Raw genomic sequence first — 27,877 nt, forward strand, 5'->3', positions numbered from 1 at the left:
ACCAACAAATAGCCTGCACCTTTTGATCTAAGTAGGCGTGGGGTACAGAATGGTACAGAAGCTAACTCAGATACTGTAGTGCGAGACCGTTAAATACTTTATACATTAGTAGAAGTATTTTATAATCAATGTGAGATTTATTTGGGAGCCGATGTAGACTAATTAAAACAGGGGTGATGTGGTCATATTTTCTAAATTTAGTAAGAACTCATTAATATCATGAACAGCAGCTACGCTAATTCCTCTCCACTGCTTCTTTTTCTTTCCCCATCCCGAAGCATCCTGAGGTTGCGCCAGCCCCAGTCATGTCCCACCTTGTGAAGATTGTGGACCTTTGAAGAAGTAGACCCTGCAAACATCTCAAACCATTTAGAGACGTACCAGCGCCAGCTGGATTCCACTTCATGTAGAGTTTGAACATTGGACTTCTTTGAGCGTTTAAAGGCTCTGGCATGGAGAAGCTGGTGTTGGATCTATGATGATATCAAATGACTGTATAAGACTGTAGAAAGGACATTACTTGTAATTTTACATTCCAGTGTTTATGTTAGTTCTCACTCTCTGGTTTTTTGTATTGTTTAAAGACTATAATCACACTTTTGATATCACTCAAATGAGGATGGTTCCCCTTTTGAGTCTGATTCCTCTCAAGGTTTCTTTCTCATAAAATCTAAGGGAGTTTTTCCTTGCCACAGTCACTCCAGGCTGCTCATCAGGGATAGCTTAGTGAAAAACTGTTTTTCAGTCTAATAAGTTCAAATGTGAGATTTTTGGTTCTAAGTGTTGTGTTTTTGTTAGATGTATAGAATGTGAACGGGAGGTTCCTGAATGTGTGGTTCCCACTGTAAACCATAGAATAGTAGGGGGTGTAATGGTGTGGGGATGCTTTGCTGGTGACACTGTTGATGATTGTCAGATTCTAAATCCAGTTGAGATGGTTTGGGATGAGTTGTACCAGAGAGTGCAGGAAATGCAGTCAACAAGGACTCAACACCTGAGGGAACGCCTCAAGATGACTACCAGGTGACTTTCTCATGATACTGAATGAGAGAATGCCAAGAATGTTTTGTTCACTGCATCATTCCATACACGGTCTTTCATAGTGTGGATGTCCAGTATTAATGTACAATGTAAAAAACAAAACAATAATAATAATAAAAAAACACTGAAGAAGAATGTGTGTCGAAACTTTTGACTGTGTACTGTGTGGGTGTGTGTGTGGGTGTGTGTATATATATACCCACTATATACCATTCAGGCATAAGATTCTGACATTATACTATTATGACAAACTAAGTCTCTTCAAAGTTGATGTGTTAGAAGCAGGAAAAATGGGCAAGCGTGAAGATGTGCGAGAGTTTGACAAGGGCCAAATTGTGACGTTCAGACGACTGGGTCAGAGCATCTCCAAAACTGGAGCTCTTGTGGGATGTTCTCGTCTTCAGTGGTCAGTATCTACCATAAGGAGCGGAGCAAAGGCTGGTCCGTGTGGTCCGATCCAACAGATGAGCTCCTGTAGCTTAGATTACTGAAGAAGTTAATGATGTTGACGCTCGATGGGTCAAAACTGTCCACTGGTCACGAGGCCATGTGTGGTTTACTGGTTTCCTCCAACAGCAGGCTGTGTCAGTGTGTTATTCCTTACATACACTATTAATAGAAATAGAGTCTTGATCCAATGTGTGTGTACTTTTTTCTTTCTAAGGGGAAACTTTTGTGCTGAAATGAGTAAATCAGTCGGTTCTTTCATTATCACGCGTCTTGGATTTTTACATGGAAATGGTGGCGATGTCGTAAACGCAGAACTGCCCGTTAGATTTCTGTTTCGGCCTGAGTGTTCAAAGCGTTTCCGGTATCTTTGAATCTGACCAATCGCGTGTTAGGCTGGGAGGGGTGATGTCACTGGGCGGGGTTTCCAGCAGCAGGGGCTTTCCTCGATGACGTCAGTGGAAAAGAGAAACGGGCTGCGGGTTTCGTCTGCGTCGCTGAGTGTATGGTGTAGATACAAGAGCGTCAAGGGCCAGATCACGGAACCATACTGCTCCTCCTTTCCGTGTGGTAACGTCTGGGCTGAAGACAAGGCTTTCTACGGGGAAGAGTTGGTAGAATAAGCAGCGTACACGGCAGCTGTCGGTGTAACGCCCTGTTCCCTTCAGCACTGATCCGGTTTAAGGTACGTGCCTTTGTGATCGCTGTGTACCACGGATGGTTTAGGGCTTCATAATATCATCACCATAGACATTTTTACATTTACATACTGTCTCTACAAGCACAACTGAACCGGTGTATTCTCTTAATTAGGGTAAATCACCCCAGACAGGTATTTATGTTATTAAACCCCCTAACTACTTGTATATGGTTTAATATGTTATTAAACCCCCTACCTGACCTAATTTTTACATCCATTCCAACAACAGGTTGATCATCATCAGCTGATAAGTATTTAAAAAAAAAAAAAAAAAAAAAAAAGGGCTTGGTTATAAAATGAAGATATATAATTGAGGTCTCATGTGTAGATCTGCTTTAGGTCCTACACACTTCACATAAGAGCAAGCAGATTCTTTAAACCCCTTCCTTCATGTTCACACTCCCTTTACAATCCGGTTTTATTTCGAATGTAATTCTAGGCCTGTAGCTGTTTTTCCTGCTTGTGGAGTTGTTACTGCACCTTCCTACCACTGAGAGTGAAACACAGCTTGGCTTGGGTCCCGTTTCACATTAGATTCAGTGGAAAGTCGGTTGTTCTGTACTAGATTATGACATACTGACATATCCAGCTGCTGAGCATGCAGTGGCAGATCACCAAAATCCACTTTCTGTTTCCTTGAAATCCGTTGTGTTCTTGTTTTCACGTACTGGAAATGGAGTTTGTTTGATCACATTTATTCCAATCAGACACGGAGTAGATCTGAGTAGATACCAGCTTCACAATCACATCCTGAACTTGGCAAACATGGCAGAGAGTCCCTAGCTGAAGATGATTAATGTCTAAATTAAGCTGTACATGTTTGAGACCTTCCTTATCGTCCTTACTGTTTTGTTTATTCGTTAAGTCATCGTCACTACTCGTTATGTCTTGGTGAGTATCAGAGTGGATCCAGATCCTATCCCAGGATCCCTCGGTGCAGGGCATGAATACACCCGGAATGGGATGCGAGACTATTGCACATACACACAAACAAATATTCACACCTTAGTTCACACTTATTGGCAAATTAGAATGCTTTATAAGGCAGGAAAAAGCGGGTAGGTGGGCAGAAATACAAAAACAAAATGGCTAAATACTTTATTGGTTCTAACAATTAATCATCAGTAAGAAAATGAGCAAGAATTGAACAAATGCACTATTGGGACTGTCCTGTGAACTGATTTTTTTGGAGAAAATCTTATAGTTATATAGCCTTCTTGTACACAAAGATAAAATCATGATAGTGATTATAATGTTTCGTGTAAAGTTTAACACGTCTGGGTTCATAAGTATTGGAACGACTCATCAGTGTTGAACAGAATAGCATTGACTCTTCTTTTAGTAAAAAGCTGCAGAGAATTTTCACCACAAGGCATTTAAAGTAATCAAATAGGACAGCTATATCATATTGAATTACATTTTTAATTTGTTTAATTCTTGGCTAATTTCCAACAAATAATTTGTTGCAAGATAATAGTTTGCTATTTGTCCATCTATTTATAATATGATTATATTTGTTTATCAGGAGTTTTTTGTGGTGTCCTTAAATGTAATTGCATCACACCCAGAGTGTATCCCTGGTGTTCCCAGGATCCACTACCATGTTTTTTCCCCCTTTAGTTTAGAGTTTCAGTAACATTCAGGTGCGGATTGAAAGAGTGTGAATAAGTGACACTTTAGACTGGACAGAAGTCAGTCCTAATATAGGCAATTGTTTATGTCATGAAAGTAAACAGTATATCACGTCGTGGCCTGATGAGAAAGAACAGGACACTTGCGAATCATATCTGGGATTATTTTGCTTCTTGCTGCACAGTTGAATGTTGGGATTAGTGATCTGTGTCTGCAGGTCTTCACTTTCGCTTACAGCTGAACATGGGAAGTCTAGCAGAGAAGTCAGAACAATAAAACACAATGCTTTGTGTTCACCAAATGTTAGGAAGTTTTTCCTATCTGGCTCAAAGGACCAAATGTTAGGAAGTTCCTCTCCTTTCCACTTTATCTTCAGGGGTTTTAAGGGATGGCAGGATTGGCCACTCTGATTCTGCTTGAAGTAAATATGGTGGGCCTTGACTCCACCTGTTAGGAGTACAATGAGGGAAGTGTTTTTCCCACTTGACTCCAAACACTTTTCCAGTGACAATATTGCTACAGGGGCTTTTTATTGGTTATATATTTTTTCCCCAGTTGTACTTTATGTAAATGTAAAATGTAAAATAACCCTGGTGTCAGTGTGCTGAGTCTGGCATATCATGGCCACAGAAGTCCTCGTGATCAGTATTACACAAGGACACAGAGCTGTATTAAGTCTGTTTGTTCAGAAAGCTGTAGATTGAGGTTATAGACATGAGACGTTGCTTGACCTTTTACTCATTTTTTTTTTTCATTTTCTCTCAGGTGACTCCAACACCAGAGCACTAACTTTTATATCATATCTCGAGAACTCCGAGTTTATCTACAGTCTTATATATAGTTTATATCCTCTTAAATAGTAAAGTAAAGCAGCTTACAGTAGGTTGTGGCTGAAATGCAGGTTTTTTGTCATGACTACATACTATTGTAAATTCCCTGATTCTAAAATACCGTCTGACGCATTTAATCATTGCAGAACTCAATGATATGTACACTATTGATGTATTTCTGTATCTCAGCACGTAGCCGACTTCTGTAAAGGTTATTTAAACTGCTATTTAAAACGAAAGCGCTCATTTATTCGTTATGTGATGTATAACTCAATATATCTTGAAGATCACTCAGTTCAGACATTGTCAAACTACCTCTGCTGAGGGGTGTTGAGTGGGCAAATGATCTGAATACCGATCGATTTCTTTACACTTCTTTACACAAAATGTTGATGTAAGGGGAAAAAATTCTAGCGAAAAGTTTTACTCATCAACATAAAGGGAACATTGAATAGAGAAATAGGAGTTTTGTTTTCGTATTAAATGTAACTCTTTATATTATTATTGCCTATTTTACCAATCTTGGTATTTATTATAAGTGGTAGAGTAGCATTATTATTACATTTACCTCATTTGGCAGAAGCCCTTTGTCAAATTGACTTGCAATTATTTCATAACATACTGATTATGGCACTAAACTTGGACTCATAAACTTTCGATCCCAAAGCCCAACACTTTAACCACTGAGCTCCTACTTCCTACTATTAATATTATCCTTATTTTTTTTATTCGTTGTGTTCTGCATGATGGTCATATCATTTTATTTAATAAATTAAATACCCTGCTGTGTATTTAAAAAATGCTTCGTTCGTTTATCTTCTATTATGTATTTGGCTATTGTTTCACGAAGCAGGTTTATACAAATCCTGAGGTAGACTTAGTTCCTTGATGAGCAAGTTTGAGGTAACAATGGAAAGGAAAAACTCCCTGAGAAAACACGAGGAAGAACTTTACACAGGCAGCCGGCATGAATGCGGCAACCCAGTGAATAGTGTGGTAATAAATCTTTATAAAAGTGGTTGATTGTTGCTCGGTGTGTATGATCATAGGACAGTGTTCTGGCATGATTACAGCAACAATACTTGGGAAGTAAGAAGGTGAAGTACAACATCACTGAACACTTGAACAAATTAATCATTCAGCTCATGTACACAAAGCCAAGCCTCTAAAATCCACAGGAGTTCAGTCAAAGAGTTTGATTGTTGCATCACTTTTGGGTGACATGTTTGGCTGTTTATCATGGGAATAAAAGTACATTTTGCAGATTTCTACCAAAAACTCCATCTTGGAATATGACTAAAGTTGTTTATTCTAGTTGTATTATGTTTCTTTCTGTTTTTTTTGTTGTTTGTCTTCCCATTAGAGTAAAAGTATCTGGCAGTTTACTGGATTGTGTCATGTTTTCCTTTCTGGACAGATTAAGATGGGGGTGGGGTGAAGGACTGTTGGGGTGTTGTGTCTATAAAAAGACTGACAGCAGGGTCATGTAAACACAGACAAAGCAGCCTGACCTGGCTTTGTCTCAGTTTATTATGGGCTCAGGTTCCAAAGTCCAAAATATACACGCGCTGCTTCCACTGTTTAAGCAAGTCTTCTTTAGAATCGTGTTCTGTGTGTTTTCCAGGTTATTATAGGAGTAGGAGATAATAATAATAATAATAAAAAAAAAAAAGGCTAATAAACCTCGAGTGCTGGGTTGGACGCTTCTGCATTTGTGTGAAATTCAAGAGTACAGCTTGTACTCTGCTCTTTTTTGATTCCTATTAATAAGTGGCTGGTTGGGATTTTTTTTTTGTAATGAAGGCCACGTTATCAGGCTCAGTGTGTAAGTGAGCGGTGGTCTCGTACTTTTTGAAGAAGTTCCGTTTCTCGAATTGTACTGCAGGTCGGTTTGGTGGTTTTGTTCAAACGAAATGTGAAAAAGATCGACTGTGCATGCACACTCATGCACATGCACACATGCATGCACATTGACACAGTCACTTAGTCTCCCTTCAGCGCGCAGATCTGATCAAATTATTTCATCAGGCCGTCTGTTGCTGATGCTTCCAGTTTCATTTAGGCTTCAGAGATAAACCTGATTTTGTCCAGCTAATCTGAAGTGTAATACACCATCATCCCCTGGACTTTATGCCACACAGCACACAGCATGTGTGTGTGTGTGTGTGTGTGTGCGATACTTAGCTCAAGTTTTCCATGAGCATACTTATAATTGTTTAAACAAACGCTCTCAGAGGAATGCATTTATATATTGGAGGGAGTAAGACACTAATCCAGTCCTAACAAGTATTTTCTTGTATTTGTAATCATGAAGGAGGTTCTGAGAGCAGGTCCAAACGCGTGTGTGTGTGCGCGTGTGTGCGCGTGTGTGTGTGTGTATGTAAAAGGTACTAAGCACACGTACCTACTTAGCTGCAAATGTGACTCGAGGTATTATGCAACAGAGCTGATTCAAAGGCTCACCTCACACAAAGCTGATCATGTAACCTGTGTGTGTGCGTGTGTGCGTGTGTGCGTGTGTGTGTGTGTGTGTGTGTGTGTGTGTGCGTGCGTGTGCCTGCGTGTGTGGGGCTGAAAGAGACAGAAAGGTCCTGAGACAGAGCCCTGTTAGTGAGCTGATGATGGATAGCGTGGCACTGCGGCAGGGTCCGAGCTGATGAGGCTAAAATGCTGAGACGCTCTTTCAGTGTCGACAAGGAACTGGAACTGCTGAGACTCGAAGAACAAGGCAGTTTTGCTCACTCTTAGCTTCCGAAAGAGCGATGGAGGTTGGTTTACGATAGAGGACGCAGACGTAAAAGTGTGTGGATATTTGCATCGTCACGAAAGTGTCTGTGATGTCGAAAAATGGCAGCTTGGGATTTATTGCTGAGGGCAAAGTGTTCAAAATAAACGTAGGCCAAGAAATGGATGAGGAAACGACATGTTCCTTCATATGATCATTTCATAATGCAAAAATGTTTGTATATTTAGCTGCTTTTTTCCTTCCCATTGTATTGTTCTCTTTTTACATTTTTTAGTTCTCCCTTCTATTCTTTCCTGTTGCTGTCAAACCTATTGTTTTGCCAATACAATAATAAAACAATAATACAATATAGAACTTTAGATATTGATAGCAAGAGATTCTTATACTTCTAGAAGAAACAAGTGGTGGGAATAAGGGGACTGGAGTCATTAGAGAGAAGTAGAGATACTGCATTCTGGTGTCTGGTTTTAGGTCTAGGATGGTTGAAAACCCAGAAACCTCCATCACCAGACTCTTTAATTTCTCTGGAACTAATGCATATTCAAAACGATGACACGTTATCTATATGTTTGTGTGGTGATGCATATAATTCAGTGTGTAATGTGTTCTTAACATTGGGTTGCATTTCATTAGCTTCCTGTTGCTCATCAGTGCAGTGGGAGTTTTAAAACCTGATTGGTTCAAGCTGCTTTTTTTTTCGTTTCTTTAGAACTTCATAATGAGTGTATTGCTAAACTTAGCTGCTGTCAAACTGATATGAAAAACCCGGGTTATCTGAACCACTGGTGCCAAAAAAGCTGTGAAAGTTGCCAGCATTTAGTCCCAGTATCTCTCTTTTGTGAATGTGATATAATTTCTTCTTTTCTAGCATGCCTGCCACCAACCTTTTTTATTTGTTTAAAGATCTTTTGGACGGTCTCAGTTAGTTTTAATGCAATTGCCAGATTGCTTGTCAAATCTTTGTCTATTGTCCATGACATATATCTTGTTAAGATGTCATTGTGGCTTCTTCTTATCTAGTTTGGAGACACACAGGGTCAAAATTCTCATTTGTTTTATTCTAGCTTTCTGTTGATGTTGCCTTGTGTTTTTGGCTTCGATATATCCACAGTGGATTATTGCTTTAATATATAGTAATCCACTAGAAGAAAATGCATGTGGATGGAAAAAATGAAGAAAAAAGGAACAGCACAACAATAAGCAGATGACTGTGAGGATCGTATCACTGGCAAGTAGAAAAGTCAACATAACTGAAAGTAAACAGCAGTGGCAAACATTTAATAATTAGTTCATGGCTACAAATAATATTCATGGCTTTGCACTGAAGATTGTTGCCAGTTTTGTCAAGAATCACACACTCTGAGCAAATAGGACACTTATTTTGCTCAAGGGCCCAGCAGGGGTCTTCCAATCAGAAAACCAACATCTTAACCACTTTCCCACGTTTGAGGTTTTTCACAGGTCCATCCACAATGTTTGAAATATCTTGTCACTTCTTTTGTATCTTGATTAGTCCTGGCACACAATTTTTTTCCGAGTTCCCGTTCCGATCAGCATTTCCGATGGAATGCGGTACTACTAAATACAGCGCATAGATCCGATCGATCCGAATTTCAATAGCTTTCCACTTCATTGCATGTGAAACTGGGCTGAGACTCATATTTCAGTTCACACGAAAGGAGTGGCTGATTCGGCCTGACGGATAAGGGTTTGAACGCAGGAGGTTGATTTGCATGGTGTCTGCATGTACGTCCGCAGCAGATCGAATCGCCAGCCAGTGACCAATATCATCCCAAAACTTGCTTGATATTTGGGACACAGAGATGGGGTGGGAAATAAACCACTAAAAACCTTGAAATTTTTCTGGCTCAAGGTCTCTCTGTAGTATATTATTGTAAATATTAGATGCAGCTTTGAACTGTTACGGTAGAATGAAGCAATTGTTGCTGCTCTGTGGTCGAACAAACGTTAACGGCATACAAACGTCAGTTCTGTTGTGTTGAAAGGTGACAAATGTTTCTAGCAAACTCTTACTTGTCCACCCACACGCTCAACATGCACCAAACCTCAGACAGATGGTTATTATTTGTAATCAAGTGCATTAAAAGAGCCTTGCTGCTTCCTCTGAAGAGAGAGTTAAGTGGAAAAGGAGGTCATGGTCCCTAGTGCATCACTAGCGCATATATATATATATATATACAAATGGGAAATTCTTTTGTGTACAGACCTTTCTGACTTAGGAAATGAGTTAATTGTGTGTGTGTGTGTGTGTGTGTGTGTGTGTGTGTGTGTGTGTGTGTAAATGACCTAGGTCAGGGTTAGTTGTGTGCTATATTAAACTAAATAATTATTATTAGGTTCTGGGGCACAGGCCATTGTGTATGATTGCCAGTACGGGTCAAGATTTTCGTTCACAATAATTCCTGTTGCCATTAACGCTGAATTGGGTCACACTGACTCCGGTCATAACTCTCCTTTTCCTCTGAGATTACAGGCATCGGGAAACAGTATTATATTCTTTTTTGGCTTCATCTCGTACTCATCTGTCGATTAGTTTCATACCTGGTGGAAATAAAGAGTCTTGATGTGTGTCCGGCGCATGTCCTTACACGTTGGGCTTTGATCAAGGTGAAAGATAGGAGTTTAGATTAGAGCTCTAAATATGGTGTTCCTTCTTTTCCTCCTCCTCCTCCTCCCTTTACTACTTCTGTCCCGGTAAAACAAATTTGCACTGTGAGGGCAGCTGGCCAGGGGTTAACAGAGGAAATCTGAACATTAAACATGCCTTGTGTGTCTCTGTTTGTGTTTCTCTCTGTGTCTCTGTGTGTCTCGCTGTTTGTATGTCTTTATTTATGTGTTTGTGTCTGTGTGTGTGTGTGTGTGTGTGTGTGTGTGTGTGTGTGTCTCTCTGTTTGTGTGTCTCTCTGTTTGTGTGTCTCTGTGTGTGTCTCTCTGTGTGTCTCTCTGTGTGTCTCTGTGTGCGTGTCTCTGTCTCTCTGTGCATCTTTCTGTGCATGTATGTCTCTGTTCTTGTGTGTATGTCTGCGTTGTCCTTTAGTTTGCCCCTGTTTGCACCTGCGTATGTGTATGTCCGTGTGTGTGCCTGTGTGTGTACGTAGATGGTAGATTTGGGTCCTGTATTTCACACAAAGAAAAAAAATCTGGTGACCCTATAATACATTCTGCATACACAGAAAAATATCACCCATATATTCGTGTGTGTTTGTGTGTGCATATATAAGTGGCACAGTCACTGCGAGGGTCCGTGTTTGTGGAGCTGGTAGTGAGGATCGCCATGGCAACCACCCTCGTAGCTCAGTGTGAAGTGGAGAGAGAGAGAGCGAGAGAGAGAGAGAGAGAGAGAGAGAGAGAGAGAGAGAGCGAAAGCACTGAAGAGTGTGTGCATTTAAGCTAAAACCAGAAGGTGTCAGTGAGAGTGAGATAAGGAAAAGAACAGAGAGACAAATGAATAAAGGAGTGAACGGAAAGATTTCATTTGGACAAATAAATCATGCAGTGGTGTGTGTGTCTCATGTGTGTGTTTATTGAGGGGGGGTGGAGGGGTAGTGTGGGCACTTGAGCTGGTTGGTAAAATGACATTATCACATCACATCGCTGTTTTCTCTCTAACAAGCTCTGTGTATTTTTTCCTCCACTCTTCTGGGAAGATGTTCCACTAGTGTATTAGTGGAGATTTGTGCTCATTCAGCCACAAGGGTGTTAGTAAAGTCAGGTACTGATGTAGGTGAGGTGAGGAGACCTGGGGTTCAAAGCATATCTTAATGGTGATGGCTTTGTGCACAGGGGGAATGTCATGCTGGAACAATGTTCAAGTGAAGGGAAAATATAATTAGAGGTCGTCCGATATGGGTTTTTCTCCGGCCGACCCCGATATATATCGGGGCAACCGATATTTTTGGCAAACCCCCCCTCCCCCATCTCATTAAATCTAACCTTTAATTAATAAGACATGATACAGAAAATTGCTTGAATGAAACATTGATTGAACAACACAAACCTCTCTAATTGTTACCAGATTTTGTACAGTTCCAAAATGTTATTCACATTCTCTCCAAATGTATTCTAAACATCCATAAAACATTTTTTATCATAAACCTGTACATAAATAGATGTCAAATGTTTGATAGTTAAATAAATAGAGGCTTGTTACAGTTCAGCATGGGTTTTTTTTAAGAGTATGTATATATTCTTGTTTTCCATGTTACTGTTTGCTGGTGTATTTATGAATACATGACTCAGTTCCCATGTCAGTATCGCTCGTCATTAACACAGTCCCACTTATGGTGCTTTGTTTCCTACCGAGAGGGAAGAGTTAACAGTGAAATCGAAACAGGCAGTCTGATAAAAGAGGTGTGTGTGTGTGTGTGTGTGTGTGTGTGTGTGTGTGTGTGTGTGTGTGTGTGGAGGAGGGGGTACAGAGCATGCTTCTTTTTGCAGGCACACAGCTCTTCATGCTAACTTCCTGTGCTATTTCTCTTCCTTATATTCAGGCTCATTGAGAAAGCAGAAGCGGACGAGCAGCTCAGCAGAGCCGTGCGATTCAACCAGAGCATCAGAGGACATTAAGCTGAGGACGTGTCTAAACCAGAGGACATACTGTGTATTTTATATTTTATATTGTTTTAGAAGCTGACATCTACCTTTTAAAAATATATACAAAAGAACCTTTAAAAAAGCCCTAATTTCACTACAACTGGATCTGTAGTATTGGAAATGATGCATGTTTACTTGATTGTTTGCTAATCAGCCTGCTTAAGTGTTAAAACAATCCCACGGGGCATCAAGGGTTTTTCTTCTTCTTTTTCTTTTTTTTTAGTTTCTTTTTCCGTTGTGTCACCCTTGTTCACTGAGGGTAATTTCTGTTTCTATTGTTTCATGAGAAGTAAAGAACAAAGGTGTGACTGTATGACGGGAAACTTTCAATAGTGCCGGTAACTGGATATCTGAAAATCTAATTTGGGACAGTACAACTTTTTTTTTTTGTCATCTGAATTCCTTATCCAGTGTCAAAAAGAAGCCTGATACAATAGACTGTGCTTATTAAGTCAGTAGAACTTACCTTATCAGGAGTGAATCCCAGTCAAAAGGAAATCACACCGTTCCTGGGAAATGGGATCAGAAAAAGACTCGGAATCCCCCCATTCGTCTGTCAGTGGCATTCCCAATCCTAAATGTCGTGGTCCGGGAAAGAAGCAGGGCAGGATCTCTTTCTCCAGCTTCTTTCATAGCAAACGTGGTTCCAGAAAGAGCAAAGCTACTTCGGGAACACCTTTAGCCCAGCAGCACACCCAGCAGCACACCCAGCAGCACACCCAGCAGCACACCCAGCAGCACACCCAACAGCACACCCAGCAGCTGCACACCCAGCAGCTCATTCAGCCTCCAACTCCTACTGCTGTCTCCCCGGACCCTCTGACTGCCGAGCCGGCTGAGCCTTTATCCTCCAGCCAGGACTCTCTGGGAGGACAGGAGCTCCACGAGTGCCCACTATGTCTGGTGCGCCAGCCACAGGATCAGCTAGCAGAGCTTCAGGGCTGCAGTCATCGCTCTTGCCTTTGCTGCCTGCGCCAGTACCTGCGCATCGAGATCACAGAGAGCCGAGTGCAGCTCAGCTGTCCAGAGTGTGCGGAGAGGTTGGTGCCCAGGCAGGTGGCACTCATCCTGGACGACGCTGCTCTGCTGGAGAAGTATGAGGAGTTTCTGCTAAGGCGCTGCCTCGCCTCAGACCCCGACTGCCGCTGGTGTCCGGCTCCAGACTGCGGGTAAGAGACAAAGTTCTAATAAACAGTTGGTAAAACCTCGTGTTCTGACCCAATCAGATATAGAAGTAGGTAGTTTTAGAAGTAAATATATATAAAGCTGGATTAGACATTTTATTTTAGGAATAAGTTGAATAGAATGTCAAATGGAAGAGTAAGAGTGTAAGTGAGCATAACAGGATCAAATGATCATCATTCATCATCAATGAGATGTTATCTCATTGATCCTGGTCAGCTTTTCTTCACCGTTAGCAGTTGAGGATTTAAGGATTTGATCACTGTATTGAAACTTTTGAAGCCCGATTTGTTTGCTAAATGTTGTCATGGTGAGTTTTCCTGCTTCTTTGGCTTTTCTATAAAGTGTAGGAGGTGATTGAAAGGTCATAGAGAGAGCAGAAGATGCCAAGACCTGTGTGGGAAGCCCAGTTAGAAGATGTGTCATTTGGAGAGTATATGTTTACTGTGCATGACATTGTGGCATTTAAGGGATTTGTCAATCTCAGTAGTGGGCTGGTGACCTACATATCAGGGACATGCCTGTGTCTGTCTTTTGAGTCAGCAACTCTTCTTTCCTAGCCTACAGATGGGAGTCTTCACAGAAGGGACTTTTTTTTGTTGTTGGTTTTTTTTTTTTATGTCGAAGGAAAAAAAATGAATTTCAGTAGTAATGCTTAGTTTCCATGCTGCTTGTAAGGTTCAAACTCTCAAACTGTAGCCTGTGTATGATTTTCATCTCGAAGCATTATTTTCAAAAGCGAAGCTTCTCTTCCCATTTTACCATCAGTTGCCATAGAGACTGCGATGCATTTCGGAGCCAGTGTTGCTGGGGTAACAGAGGATGGGATTTAATTAAAGCGGTCATTACCTGGTCCATGTGTGTGTTCTGTAATGTGGGTTTCTATGAACTATAAAGTGAAGTCTTTCGTTTCGGCTGATCGAAGTAGTGAATACATGTTGAGTTTGGAGTTTTGAGATTTGACACTATTAAGAAAGCAGGAACTCTGTTCTAGATTGTAACTGTTCTGGACTTGATCAGACTGGTTTGTTTATATGCAGGCTTTCCATGGAATAAGTTTTAAGGGGAAAAAACTTCCTTACTGGCATAATCTCATGGTTTAAGCAACACGTAACGACTTGTAGGCAGAGAGTGTTGTTTATCAAGTTTGTTTATTGTAAGATGTAATTAGATACAACAGTGTGGCCTTTTGGATTTCTTTCAATCTTTTGTTTTCTTAGAAGATAAGTTAATCGCAAGTTTTACCCACAACACACTATAAGGCCCAGCTTCCTCTCTTCCATCTTTTATCTTCATTTTTTCACTTTTTTTCACATTTCTAAATTGTGTCCATACTAGCTGCATTTTATTGTATTATTTTTTCCTTTTTTTTAAAACCCTGTGTGCAGCATATGATCATCTTCTGATTATATAGAAACATGACCTGCTCTCGTCTCTGTGCCAGGTTTGCCGTCATCGCGTCAGGCTGTGCCAGCTGCCCCAGGCTTGTGTGTCGTAGGGAAGGCTGCGGCGCCGAGTTCTGCTACCACTGCAAGCAGGCCTGGCATCCGAACCAGACATGTGACTCAGCTCGACAGCAAAGGGCGCTTTCTCTGAGAACACACAGCAATCACTCACCCAGTTACGGAGCCGATCAAGGGCCCAGTGAGTTCATCTCAACTACTTCATCCTTCCTTCCCAGCGTCTGTGCCGCTGATACATATCTACTGAACTATATGAGGTGTAACGCATTGAGATAAATCATATAAAATAATACCAGCTCAGAGTGTAACAGAGTGGTCATGTGCTGACGTGCGTACAGATAGACGATGCCGATCTGTTCATCTCCTCAGTATTAAAACGTGCTGTTACTATAGCGACGTACATCGTCAAGTGTGCTACACTAAGGAATATGACTTCTGGCAGTTTTCGTAAAATTTATTTAAACAAGTTAAACCCTTTATTACAATAAACTGGTGATGAAATGTGATCAGTGCAACTGTGTGTGTGTGTGTGTGTGTGTGTGTGTGTGTGTGTGTGTGTGTGTGTATGTGTGTGTGTGTGTGTGTGTGTATATATATATATATATATATATATATATATATATATATATATATATGTGTATGTGTGTGTGTGTGTGTATATATATGTATGTGTGTGTGTGTGTGTGTGTGTGTATATATGTGTGTGTGTGTGTGTGTGTGTGTGTGTGTGTGTGTGTGTGTGTGTGTGTGTGTGTGTGTGTGTGTGTGTGTATATATATATATATATATATATATATATATATATATATATATATATATATATATATATATATATATATATATATAAATTATATCTCCTACACATAGTGGTGCAACCTTCCAACTGGAGCTTCCATAAAATTCGTTGGGTTGTTTGGGGGCATTGTATAAAACAAAAATATCATTCATGACTGGTACATCATTTGTTTTTTACTCTAAAATAGATTTGTAATATATTTTTTTTCCTATGTGCTGTCATAAATCTGTTAATTACTGTAAAACTCTTCCATCGTCTGACATTAAGAAAGAGCTTCGTCAGCATATTTGGTTACAGAAGCCTGTTTGTGTCTCTACTTATACTTAACCTTACTCCTTTAATCCCCACTCAGCTGATGACATCAAGCCCTGTCCCCGATGTGGCGCCTACATCATCAAGATGAACGACGGAAGCTGTAATCACATGACCTGCGCTGTGTGTGGCTGTGAGTTCTGCTGGTTGTGTATGAAGGAAATCTCGGACCTGCACTACCTCAGGTATCGGAGCAGTGCTGCTGATAAACTCCTAAAACATTCATAAACATTCATGTATTTTGGCTCTCTGCCTACAGTCGTAACCCATGCTGTTTCTTTCCCTACTTTTACAGTCCATCAGGTTGTACTTTCTGGGGGAAAAAACCATGGAGTCGAAAGAAAAAGATCCTGTGGCAGCTTGGCACTCTGATCGGGGCACCGGTTGGCATCACACTAATCGCTGGCATTGCCGTGCCTGCCATGGTCATTGGCATTCCGGTTTACGTAGGAAGGAAGGTAAGACGCTCTGATCTGCTGCGCTAGTGTCACGCTACTGTATTACTAACTGCCTCTATTGTGGAGTTCTGGGAATTTAGTCACTAATACCAGGGAGTTTATGAGGAACTGCATTTAAATAATAAATGACTTTTTGTCAGCGATATGGCCGAGCACTTCCTTGTGTTCACAGTGCGGTCTGCCTTTAAACATCATCTTTGTAATACTGTTTACTGTGTAATACTAGCGACTGGTAGCCAACATTACAGAAACATTACTAGGGTGTATTTCCCTGTTTAAAAAAAAAAAAAAAAAAAGAAAATGGCTTACACGGCGGAAAAATTTATATAATGGATCATTTCTCAAAAGGCAAAAAGCCTATTTTTAGACATATTTACTCATTTCAGGCATAGACCGGTCACACTCTATTAGGTGATTAGTGCGCTTTCCTCCAGTAGAAGAAGATTGCGATAAGATGTCTACAAATCGAATTCAGAAGCTTTATATTTGTTTGTAAGGTTTCATTATTAAAATTGTGAATTGAATTTGCTTACTTTCAAGACATTTTACTCTCGAAAGATATCTGAGATATATTTAGTATTGTAGTGCATGACCTTACTGAAACAAGCTTTTCTCAATACTCTTTACATCATTTCCCATAATCTTCAGTTATTTCTCTAAAAAAAAAAAAAAAACACTGGACTTTTTTTTCCCCCTTGCCTTCATAATGACCAGCAGATTACACACAAAAAAAATCGAGTCTCACTTCTCTGAAATTTCCACATGAGCTTCAGCTGTGAAATGTACCACACCCACCGCACCCTAAACACAAAACTTGAATAAACAGGAATTCACCAAAAGATTTGTACACAAAATACACACTACTTATTGTAACCACTCGGCTTCCCGAAAGGGAACTTCCTGAACAGCAAATAATTTTCTATTAAATCAGGTGCTGTGTAAAGGAAGTTCTGTCTCTGTGTTTGTGCCAAGGTGAACATTCACATTTTAAATCCCACTTGGCAGCACATTTTCATGCTCTTTTTGCTTCCTGTTACAGATATATGCTCATTATGAGGGGAAGAAGAACTCTCAGCACAGGAGAAACCTGGCTATTACTGGTGGCGTGGCCTTGTCAATCATCACAGCCCCGGTTATTGCAGCTGTCAGCGTTGGTAAGTTTTCATTGAAAAGTATGGAAGATGTTAGGAAGCTTACATCAGAGTGCAGAATCAGTTATAATGCAGCACCCCTAGAGCACAAAGGGTTAGGGGCCTTGCTCAAGGGCCCAAAAGTGGCAGCTTGGCAATACCAGGGCTTAAATCGCCAACCTTTAGATCAGTAACTCAGAGCCTTAACTACTGAGCTTTTACCAATGACTTAGGACTACAGTTTGCCATCAACATTTGTGCATTTATGCGCCCATCAGTAAAGAGTTGATAACTTGAACAATGATAAAACTATAATAAACTGAAATTCTGTGCCACCTAGATGAGGAGGGCTAGACTTCTGTGTCTGGTTCCTCTCAAGGTTTTGTCCTCATAACATCTCATGGAGTTTTTCCTTTTCTAGGGACTAATATATACTGTACATTACAATTTTAATTTTATCTGTGTAAAACTGCTCTGAGACAATGTAAAATAAAATAAAATTTATTAATTAATGAATAAATATACACATATACATATATAACACATATACACACAGTTTAGTTCTTAAAAAAAATATTTAGACTCATTCCTAAGAAATATTTCTACATTCTTAACTCCAGTCATGACATGTATAGATGATAAATCTTGTCATACTCAGGTATTGGCGTACCGATAATGCTGGCATATGTGTATGGTGTGGTGCCAATATCTCTGTGTCGTGGTGGAGGATGTGGGGTTAGCAGAGGGAAAGGACGAGGCGTCAGGATCGACTTTGATGAAGACGATGGACCCATTACAGGTAACAGCATTCAGTACTACTATTAATAATAATAATAATGTATTGCTTATGTTATTCACAAGTAATGCTTCGAGTTGTGTATTTTAATTATTAAAGCATCTTTTTCTTGTCTAGTTGCTGACGCCTGGCGAGCGCTGAAGTCTCCCAGTCTTGGTGAGAGCAGCCTAGAGGGAGCAGCCAGTGGCCTTAGCACCACCTCGCCTAGTGAAGGCCTGTCTGTGGCCCCCGGGGGTCTCGTCGACACACCCCACTTCAACACACTAGCCGGAGGAGCTCTCGGAGCCCGGACAGGAAAATACAGCAGGTGTGACAGAGTTCAATTAAATTGATTCAAGTGTGTCCATGAAGAGCCTTCATTTCATTTCAGGATAGTTTACAGTATTGCGTTGATGTTTCAGGCTGGAAGTTCAAGGCACTGAGATCGGAAAGGAGAGTGCACACAGAGAGACTGGGAGCTTGGGAGCAGCCAGCGACTGCGCAAGCACTCGAGGCATGGCGGGATCCATTACCTCCTCGTATACGATACCTGATAGGTATGTCTGACTCAACATTGCTCATCTGCCGTGACATTGTCTAGTCATGATTCAAAAATCTGTCAGAGCCAGATCTTGATAAGGGTCCACATTTCTAGTCATAAAACATGGAGCAAATGATTCATAAAAGGCTTGCACCATACACAACATTTCTGTGGGAATTTTCTGTATATATCATATGTACATTTATGCAGAGTTTTTGTATTGTCCTAGGACAAACTGAAGTAGGCCAAAGGGTCTCCTCTGAATGTATTGTAAATATTATTCTGATTAGTATTTGCCTTCATAATTGCCTCCAACCTTGTACACATTCTCTGAACTGTGACAGCTGATTGTGGTAAAAAGCTAAATAGCTTGACAATGGAACTATTAGGGTTGAGCAATATTTCACGCACAAGGTCTCACTGATGGCATCATTCCATATTTGTTTCCATTTTTTGTTTCCCACGTGTTCAAACTGGCAACCAAACATGAAAGTTTACAAAAAAGATCATTTGTGTTTTATTGAGACAGTGGAAAATGTTGACGAATTGCGCTCTTAAATATATCATTTCAATAAATTGTAAGACTGAAAAAAGAATTTTTTTGATGTGTTTCAGAGAAGGCACAAACCTAGAGATTCAGGTGGACATTGAAACGAAACCCAGCCATCTGTGTTTAACCAGCGAGGAGGACCTGGCTCCCCGTGCCTGTGCCATGGCCGCTGCTTCAGCAGAGGAGCCTCAGGACTGCAGCTCTCGCCGAGGCAGGGCTTTATCCCGCTCATCTCTGGGGCTGTCGTCAGGCGGATCGCTCAGAGAGGGGCTCGGTGACGTGACGCTGGCTCAGCCTGAGAGCATCCGGAGCGACCTGGAGACGTCCGATACGCAGTCCGACGACATCGCCGAGCTCACGTCGGAGGACTGCGACTCTCCTAACCCTCCTCCTCAGCCTACCTGCCGAGCCCAGAACTCCAGCGATGGCCTGCACTGCCCGGATAACATCATCCTTTCTGTCTGAAAGCACCAGAGTGCTCGGACTGCTTTTTATTTCCTAGTATGTTTCTCTTATTGTTGATATAATCAGTAAAACAGGTTACGTGCAGTCTGGGGAATTTGGTGGCGTGGGTCTGCCTGCTGCTCTGTCCATCTCGCCTAAAATAATGACAGGGCTCTACCTCTACGATTCATACTGTTAGTCATCCGTGTACCGAGTGGTGCAAAAAAATGCCTTGGCTATTGAAGCAAAAATAAGTAAGAATTAAAAAAAATAAAAAAAAATAAAGAATTCCTGTCAGGAGAGTTAAATTAATGCCGGACAAGTAATATTGAAAATAGTATCAAGCACACATTTTGTGAGGGTTTATATTATTGACTTTAATGTTTATTTCATATGTACCTTATATATATATTGAGAGAGGGAGAGAAACATATAGATATAGATATGTTGGGTGTGTATGCTTTCTTTTTTATTTATAACAAAATAAACCTGAAACTATGATTTGCTGAATGCATGTGTACGTATGCATGACCTGCACTTGTATACGAGGATACAAGTATGGTATTTAGTGGTTGCACTGACCAAGTTTGCACAGTGATAGGAGTTTTATGGACCTGTACATGAGTCTCACCTGCACCCAGAATCAAGTTCAGTGATGTGGAAGAGGCACTGTTATGTAGGGAACAAACACGATTATGGGAAATGAGCAATGAAAGGGGGGGCTGTTACCGACCCAAAGCTTTAATATTTTCCTATGAAATGAGTTTCTGGAGTGTTGTATTCCTCTTCTACCACAACAGTTTGCTAAAAGTTTTGCGACAAAGCTTCGTAGTTACATTTAATGTTATGGAACATCTCGGGGGAACAAATGAGTTTGTTCTGAAGATGTTCCTGTGTTGGAAAACCGAGCTAAAAAAATCTCCAAACTTGCTGTATGAACATATCAACAGTGAAAGGTTAGTTTGAAATCTGTCCATAAAATACCTGTCATACAAATACTGTAATTTGATACCATATTAAAACACTTTCAGACCAATCCGATTGAAGAATTTAACAGTGCTGTGGTGTAAAGTAGACTAATCACTTCATAAGCAGACCGTTCCACCTTAATCCTCACTCTCTCCATCATACTCTCGGCCCCTTTCCCACTGACAACACTATGTGCTTGTTTTTGTGTGTGTGTGAGTGCGTGTGTGTGTGTTGTTTGTATTATATTGTATTATATAGCAAAGATTTGAAGCATCAACTGTCAGACAGACCACCTGATGCACTTTGTTTTTGTAATAAAGCCTTGTATTACCATGGACTTCCTGCAATGTGTTTGGACTTGAGCGTTTCTGAATAATAAATTGAATCAAATCATCAGCTTCTTGCACTTTATCCCAGTATTTGTAATTGCCCTGAAAGCTAGACTTCCTTGTACCCATCTGATTCAAAAATGACAAACCATTTGATTGTATACTATTTGTTTTATTATTGTGGAATGTAATGGAATATTATACTTTTTTTCTCCATATGCTGCATTTTTGCTTCTTAAGTGTCTTCAATTATAAAATCTGAATCATAAACTATTGACTGTTATTATGTCATAATCGCAAAATCGTACAAAATAGATAAAACCAGCCTTGGAAATATGATCTAATCATGAATCATGCTATATTAAAGTAATCTCTTGTTGAACTGAAAGAAAACACTTGAATTTACCAATAAATGCAAACGGATTTATGATAGAAAGTGGTATTAAAAGAACATTTGTTTTGTACAGTTTATGTCACAACGCAGTGCGTATCGCAGCAAAGACGAGACGAAGATGAGAATAAAAATGTGTTTTAACAGCTAGTTTGGTATTTTCTGCTTGCAGTCTAAATGTCAGTCATTTTTTGCAGATTTCTTCGATATAAGAGGAGTTAGTTCCAGCTTTATGTCAAATACAATCAGCTGTATTGATTATAGATAAGTCTGCTCTGTTCAGAGTGCAGTGGCCAGGAAACCCAAGCTCAAATTCCCTGAAGAATTCAATCCCCAGATACAGATAGACAACGTGGAAATTAACATGTATTCCAGTTTTTAGGTGGTGTAATATTAATAATTATTGTTGTGAACTCTTTTTTTCATACTACCCAAAGTCTCCACAATACCAAAACCTTATATATTGATTTTAATCCGCAATATCATGACACAAAATCCCAAACTGTTCATGCAAATAGAACATCTAGAACAGATGCCCAAAATATATATGGCAATCCCAAAGAAAAACATAAGACATTTGGGATGTCTCTCATTATATACTGTGAGGTGGTAGCTTAGTGATTAAGACACTGGACATCTGAAAGTCATAAGTTTAAATCTCAGCCACTCCTGGGACCCTGAGCAAGGCCCTTACCCCAATATCTGCTCATTTTTATGAATGAAATCAATTGTAAGTTGCTCTGGATAAATGTGAAATATATAAAAAAGCACATTTATTTGTATTTATTTGGGCACCTGTGATCTAGCAGGTCCATCCAATCCAATCCGTCCAATATTTTTCTACTAGAAGGTCACCATAAAGGACGCTTTATCATATTTCCTTGCAAAGTAAGCAAATTCAATCAAACAATGCACAGTGTAATCTTCTCTGTAAGGTCACTCTAGGGGCTCTGTATCATGTTTTATCTGCACATCATCATCATCATACAGCACATATTTAACAAATCAGCTATTAATGTTTTTTTTTTAGTTTTTATAAAACTTTATATTTATTTTCTCTACTAAACATGGCAAAGGACTCATTTTATTGAACGGTGTGGTGCATCTGCAACCTTTTCATATTTATGATTATGTTTTCAGGTTGATGCCTGAGGTTGAAACAAATTATTAAAACTGGTGAAAAAAAAAAGATATCATACAGATTAATAGAAATAAACTATGAATAACTTGTTAGAGAAAATGTGGTTCATACACAAAGCAAAAGTTTCATTTCTTAACTTTTTTTTTATTTAATGCAAAAAGTAAAAATGAAAGAAAAAGAAAAACTTGCAAAATTGTATAAGAAAAAAGATAGATAGATAGATAGATAGATAGATAGATAGATAGATAGATAGATAGATAGATAGATAGATAGATAGATAGATAGATAGATAGATAGATAGATAGATAGATAGATAAAAAGAGACATAGCGCCCTCTTCCGTCCGCGCTTTTATGAACACGCTAATAATGAGTTTTACAGCAATGTCGCAAACGCTGCATCTCCTGAACTGATTTACGGCAATCCGTCAGTCGACAGTAGAGGGTCTGGAAAAGGTTAAAGTGAACCCGAAGTGTACGGTGACTCTTTTGTCTTTAAAAAAAAAAAAAAATTATACCATGTTGTTTTATAAATGTAGTTATTATCGATGTCGCAGGAGAGCTTTCAGAGCGATATATTACAGTGTAAACATGTTTACTGTACGGGAAAGCCTAGCTTGAACAGTGTTTATGCTAGCATTGCTATATGGCTAATTAGCGCTATGCTGACAGGGTCAGACTCTATAGCGAAGTGTGTTAAAACCTGATAGACCATTTAAAGGTGTATTTACTGAATGTAGTATTCAGGGCTGCAACTAACGATTACTTCGATAATAGAATAATCGGACGATTTTCCTCGATTAATCGGTTATTCGGGGTTAAACATTTAAATGTTATGTTTAGCATATTATAACTATATAAAACCCTAATTGAGAGTATAGATGTGTGTGTACTAAATATGTGGCTTTTGCATTTTTAAGTACACTTAGAAAATATAAATAATAATAATAATAATAAAAAAGACAATACATATAAATTACATATAAATACATATAAATATATATACATTTTAAGTATATTAAAAAATGCAAAAGCCACATATTGAGTTTAACTATCTTTAATATAGACATTTTGAAGCTTATAGTTTCTGGTTGTTGAGGAGAGCATTGGGGTTTTCTGCTTCGAACAAATTCTCCCATGCTGCATTGTTTCTTTCTGTAAAAAAAAAAAACCCCGAAACAAAACAGCATTTGAATATGCAAATTGAAGCATGCTTACAAAAAATCTATATAAAATATAATACAACATTGTTTGGACAATATTTGTTTAAAAAATAAATGTTTATTTGTGAAGATATAAATACAATGAAATAAAGTTTTGTATAATAATTAAATGATATACATAAACTAAATATACAAACATTCAAAACAAGCATTTGAACGTAGTAAAGTCGCAGTAAATCACGTTTGAAAACAGAAGTTAACTGTTGTAGAAGACAAATGCTATAAAAAGAGAACGGAACAGAGAAACGCAGCAAACTAACAGGCTTGATTTAAAAAAAAAAAGAAAAATATATGCTTTGGTGTACAAATGCATAAGCGTTAGCTGAAAACCACAACAGTGATAAAAAAAAAAAATAATTATTTACTGCTGCTGTTATATGTAGATGTAGTGTTTGTTTGCATCGGTTTAATTTAATCCATTACTATGTCAAGAGCGAGCTGATTGCGCGACCTGATGCTCGTGAGTCACGACAGAACAGATCGAATGCGACAAAGATTCTACAGTTTTTACTTACCGTGCTGATGTTTCGCCTTCATCTGTGACACCAGTGTGTTTTTCTTTTCACGTGCTCGTGCATCACTGTGGTACTTTCATGCTGCACAAGCTCCGCTTTGCATAAGTTCCAGGTACAGTTTTCTTTGTTGCATTTAATATAAAATGCTCCCATGCCTTGGATGGCTTGGGACGCACACTTGTTCCTGCTGCCGGATTTATCCACTATTGTCGCAAGTAGCGTTGTTATCTTGCGTCACGCTATCCCGTAACTTGAGCAGTCCAGCAGTCCAACTAATCGATAACGATTTGTTGACCACGAATTTCATTATCGATTATGATCGATATAATCGATTAGTTGTTGCGACTCTAGTAGTATTTGTGTAACTGAATTTGGTAGGTCGGAATATCAATGTATTATCCGATGATTTGTGGTTGCTGTCATGACAACGTAAAATGAATGCAGAAGATTTGTTTGAGAAGGCTGTACACTAATACTGAACACTAACGTGCTGCTGCAGCATGCTCAGATACCTACACAGCATTGTGTAATTAATTTATTACAAATGGAATCTCTATGCTGATGCAGACGTAAATTCCAAGGACTAAGAACTTTTATTTAATGCCAAAATTCTTTGGAAAGTAGTAGTTCAGTGGTCAAGGTGCTGGGTTTCAGATCAGAAGGTCGGGGGTTCAAGACCCAGTATTGCCAACCTGCCACTTTTTTCCCTTAACCCTCTGCTTATAGTTTTCTGTATCATGGCTGACCATCTGCTCTGACCCCAGCTTCCTAACACTGCTGGGGAAGAATTTCTCTGTGCTGTAATGTACATGTGACAAGTAAATGAAACCACATTTATAGTCTGTTTTTACTCCAGCCTTTATGTATTTGAATTGTATATATATTTTTTTTTCTAGAACCATGCCGTTCGTCGACCTTCAGTCTCGCCTGGGATTTAACTTGGACCACTGGATCTTGGCCCAAAGTGGCGAGCAGCCCTACAAGCGAGCCGCTCGCTGCCATGCCTTCGAGAAGGAGTGGATCGAGTGCGGCCATGGCATCGGTCAGACCCGTGCTAAGAAAGAGTGCAAACTCGAATTCGAGGATTTCTATGAATGCATGCACCGACAAAAGACGGTACATTTAAGCAAATATTTTGTAGTATTTTTTTTTGCTTCTGGAAATGTGTACATTTGTAGCACAGCAAAGAAGAACAATTTCAGCACTTTCGTTTGCACTGAGAAATTTGTGATTGGGTTTCTAAGGGCACTTGCTCAGGCACTAAATAAACATTCACATGGCTTCTTTTTGTAGACGTTACGTTCTTCAGCCAGACTGTCTTCATGAGTAAACATCTAACTCTGCATTTTCAGAGAGAACAATTTGGGTTGCATTTCTGGTGTCTGCACAGTTGTGCATTGTGTCCTCATAACCTACACATTGATTTTTTTTTACTGTACTGCTCCAGTGTCTGAAACTTGGGGGAAAAATATTTTGAGGTTTTGAATGTGTTAGATATATTTTTCTATTAAAAATGGCATAAAAGCCAACAGCTCTACTGTTCTTTATTCTCTCCAGGGAAGCGAGTGGAGCTTTCACAATGCTGAGCTACATAAGATTTAATAATTGAGTGAAGAGTTCAGTAAACAAAACCTGCCATTTCCTTTAAATGGATTCTTCCACTTTGTCTTTTAAACAGCACTTTTTCCACCTTGTTCCTAAATATTGAACATTCTTTCATCTTTACCCAGAACAAGCGCTTGCATGAGATCCGGAAGCAGAAGGAAAAGCTGATCAAAGAAGGCTCCTACACACCTCCTGCACATCACACTGGCAACGAAGAAGTTCGGCCCTGAACCCTGAGCTCTCAGCTCCCTGCCTGATGCGCTGTTAGACACTCGGCATACTGACTCACTCGTGTATTATAATTATTATTACAACCCCATTGTTTATCTGTTCCACTGGAAATATAATAAATACTATTCATCATTTCATGTCTGTTTATGAGAGTTTTTGGACCGGATCATTGTCCCGGTAAATGCTTTCAAATGCAAATGTAACAAAATAAAAGAGAGCTAAATCTTTTTGTTGCGCAGTTCAAATAAAGTGAATCAGCAGTGGAAACTTTCTTACATCATAAAGTGGATTCTTTATGCTGTAAAGCACAATATCGCCTGACCTGAACACTTTCCTGTAGTGAAAAATAAACCATATTTATGCCTCTACCAAATCTTTTTAGAGAAAGCTTCACATCAACAGCAACGTAAACATGTTTTCATGTGAGTATATATTTGAAAATCATTTACGGGACTCCCGCAAAATATTCTTAAAAATATTTAAGAATTAATTACTAAAAACAAATAATCTTATGAATCTACTGCACAAAAGCAACAATGGCAACTAAAATAAAATAAAACGGTTTACAGGCACATTGAAGTGCAAGAATCACTGCGATTAGGCCGCATCTTGAAAATACACGGTCAAGCCACCGGCACTTTGGGTTGCGCGTCTAATCGTGCACTTACGGTAAGGGTGGTGGGAGCCGTCAAAATAGATGTAAAGTGATTAAAAGATTAAAATCTCAGTGATTTTTCAATCATGTTCCACATTCAAACACTCATAAAACATTTTCCTTAATAGGTTTTCTCATTCTTCTAAATCATTCTTATTTACAGTGTCTCTGTCTGTAGAGTGAATGTGGAACATAATTGAAAATGCACTGAGGTTTAAAGTGATTTTGCCTTGAAATTCAAGACTATAATATATAGGGACACTGTAAATAAGAATCATTTGAAAGATTGAGCAAACCTCAAAAAAAATGTTTTATGAGTGTTTGAATATGGTGATTCACTGATTTTTCTGTTTCTTAAAAACTTGAAAGAAAACCGTACAGTGAGGGTAATGTTTTTAAAGTCATTTGGAATAGATTTTTTTTAAATATATATATTTATTAAATGGGTTTAGTTTTCACAGATATTCTTGTATGCAATTTCAACAATAAAAAAATTTCTAACAAGAAAAATTGTTCATTTTAAGGCCTGTCTTAATTTCTCTATCTTATTTAGTATTGCTCTTCAATAAAGAAAAAGTACTTCTTATCCGATTACTCGATTAATTAACACACAATTTTATGTTCTATAATTCTTACATTCCGTAAAACTGCTTTGAGAGAATGTCCATTATGAAAGGAGCTATAGAAATAAACTTGAACTTAATGGGTGGAATAATAGTTACAATACTCGATTACCAAAATAATTGATAGCAGCATCCCCACTTTCATTAGCAGTGTTGGGCCATGCATGTCACACCTTCAGTGCATTCCTACCTGAATCCATCGATACGACACCACCATCAATATTATAGAGAAACGCAGTGTTACAGAGCGCTGCATCACAGACAGGAATCTCATACAGTGAGAACGAATGCATTACTAAAGCAAGACACCCAATGGACACAATTCAACACGTCTCCTTTCACTGTAGCCACAGCTTCACTGCCCTCATACAATTATCCAGCAGCAGCATCAATGTTAACCTCATAAAATGACAACCAGTCCCAGGTTTTCCGTGCATTTATTTAGTTCTGTTTGAGTTTTCCGACCATGGAAACCCCAGGGATTATGGTTTTCCTGGGGGATTTAAAGTCAAATTGTCTGTTGATCACATGCTGCA

General features: G+C 39.2%; 2 protein-coding genes across 2 annotated transcripts; both read left to right on the forward strand.

Moving 5' to 3' along the window:
* The first annotated feature begins 1,940 nt into the window (after window positions 1-1,940).
* Window positions 1,941-21,500, forward strand: rnf19b (ring finger protein 19B). Its single transcript, XM_046834781.1, has 10 exons — window positions 1,941-2,173; window positions 11,908-13,179; window positions 14,637-14,836; window positions 15,804-15,948; window positions 16,059-16,221; window positions 17,261-17,375; window positions 18,010-18,150; window positions 18,265-18,454; window positions 18,549-18,683; window positions 19,283-21,500. Exons 2-10 carry the CDS (start codon window positions 12,527-12,529, stop codon window positions 19,680-19,682), a joined length of 2,142 nt encoding a protein of 713 aa, XP_046690737.1. The 5' UTR covers window positions 1,941-2,173; window positions 11,908-12,526; the 3' UTR covers window positions 19,683-21,500.
* A 1,362-nt stretch (window positions 21,501-22,862) lies between these two features.
* Window positions 22,863-26,200, forward strand: ndufs5 (NADH:ubiquinone oxidoreductase subunit S5). The gene is made up of 3 exons (XM_046834306.1): window positions 22,863-22,964; window positions 25,124-25,343; window positions 25,958-26,200. Exons 2-3 carry the CDS (start codon window positions 25,128-25,130, stop codon window positions 26,060-26,062), a joined length of 321 nt encoding a protein of 106 aa, XP_046690262.1. The 5' UTR covers window positions 22,863-22,964; window positions 25,124-25,127; the 3' UTR covers window positions 26,063-26,200.
* The last annotated feature ends 1,677 nt before the right edge of the window (window positions 26,201-27,877 follow it).

Source organism: Silurus meridionalis, chromosome 22, assembly GCF_014805685.1.
Source record: "Silurus meridionalis isolate SWU-2019-XX chromosome 22, ASM1480568v1, whole genome shotgun sequence".
Lineage (NCBI taxonomy): Eukaryota > Metazoa > Chordata > Actinopteri > Siluriformes > Siluridae > Silurus > Silurus meridionalis.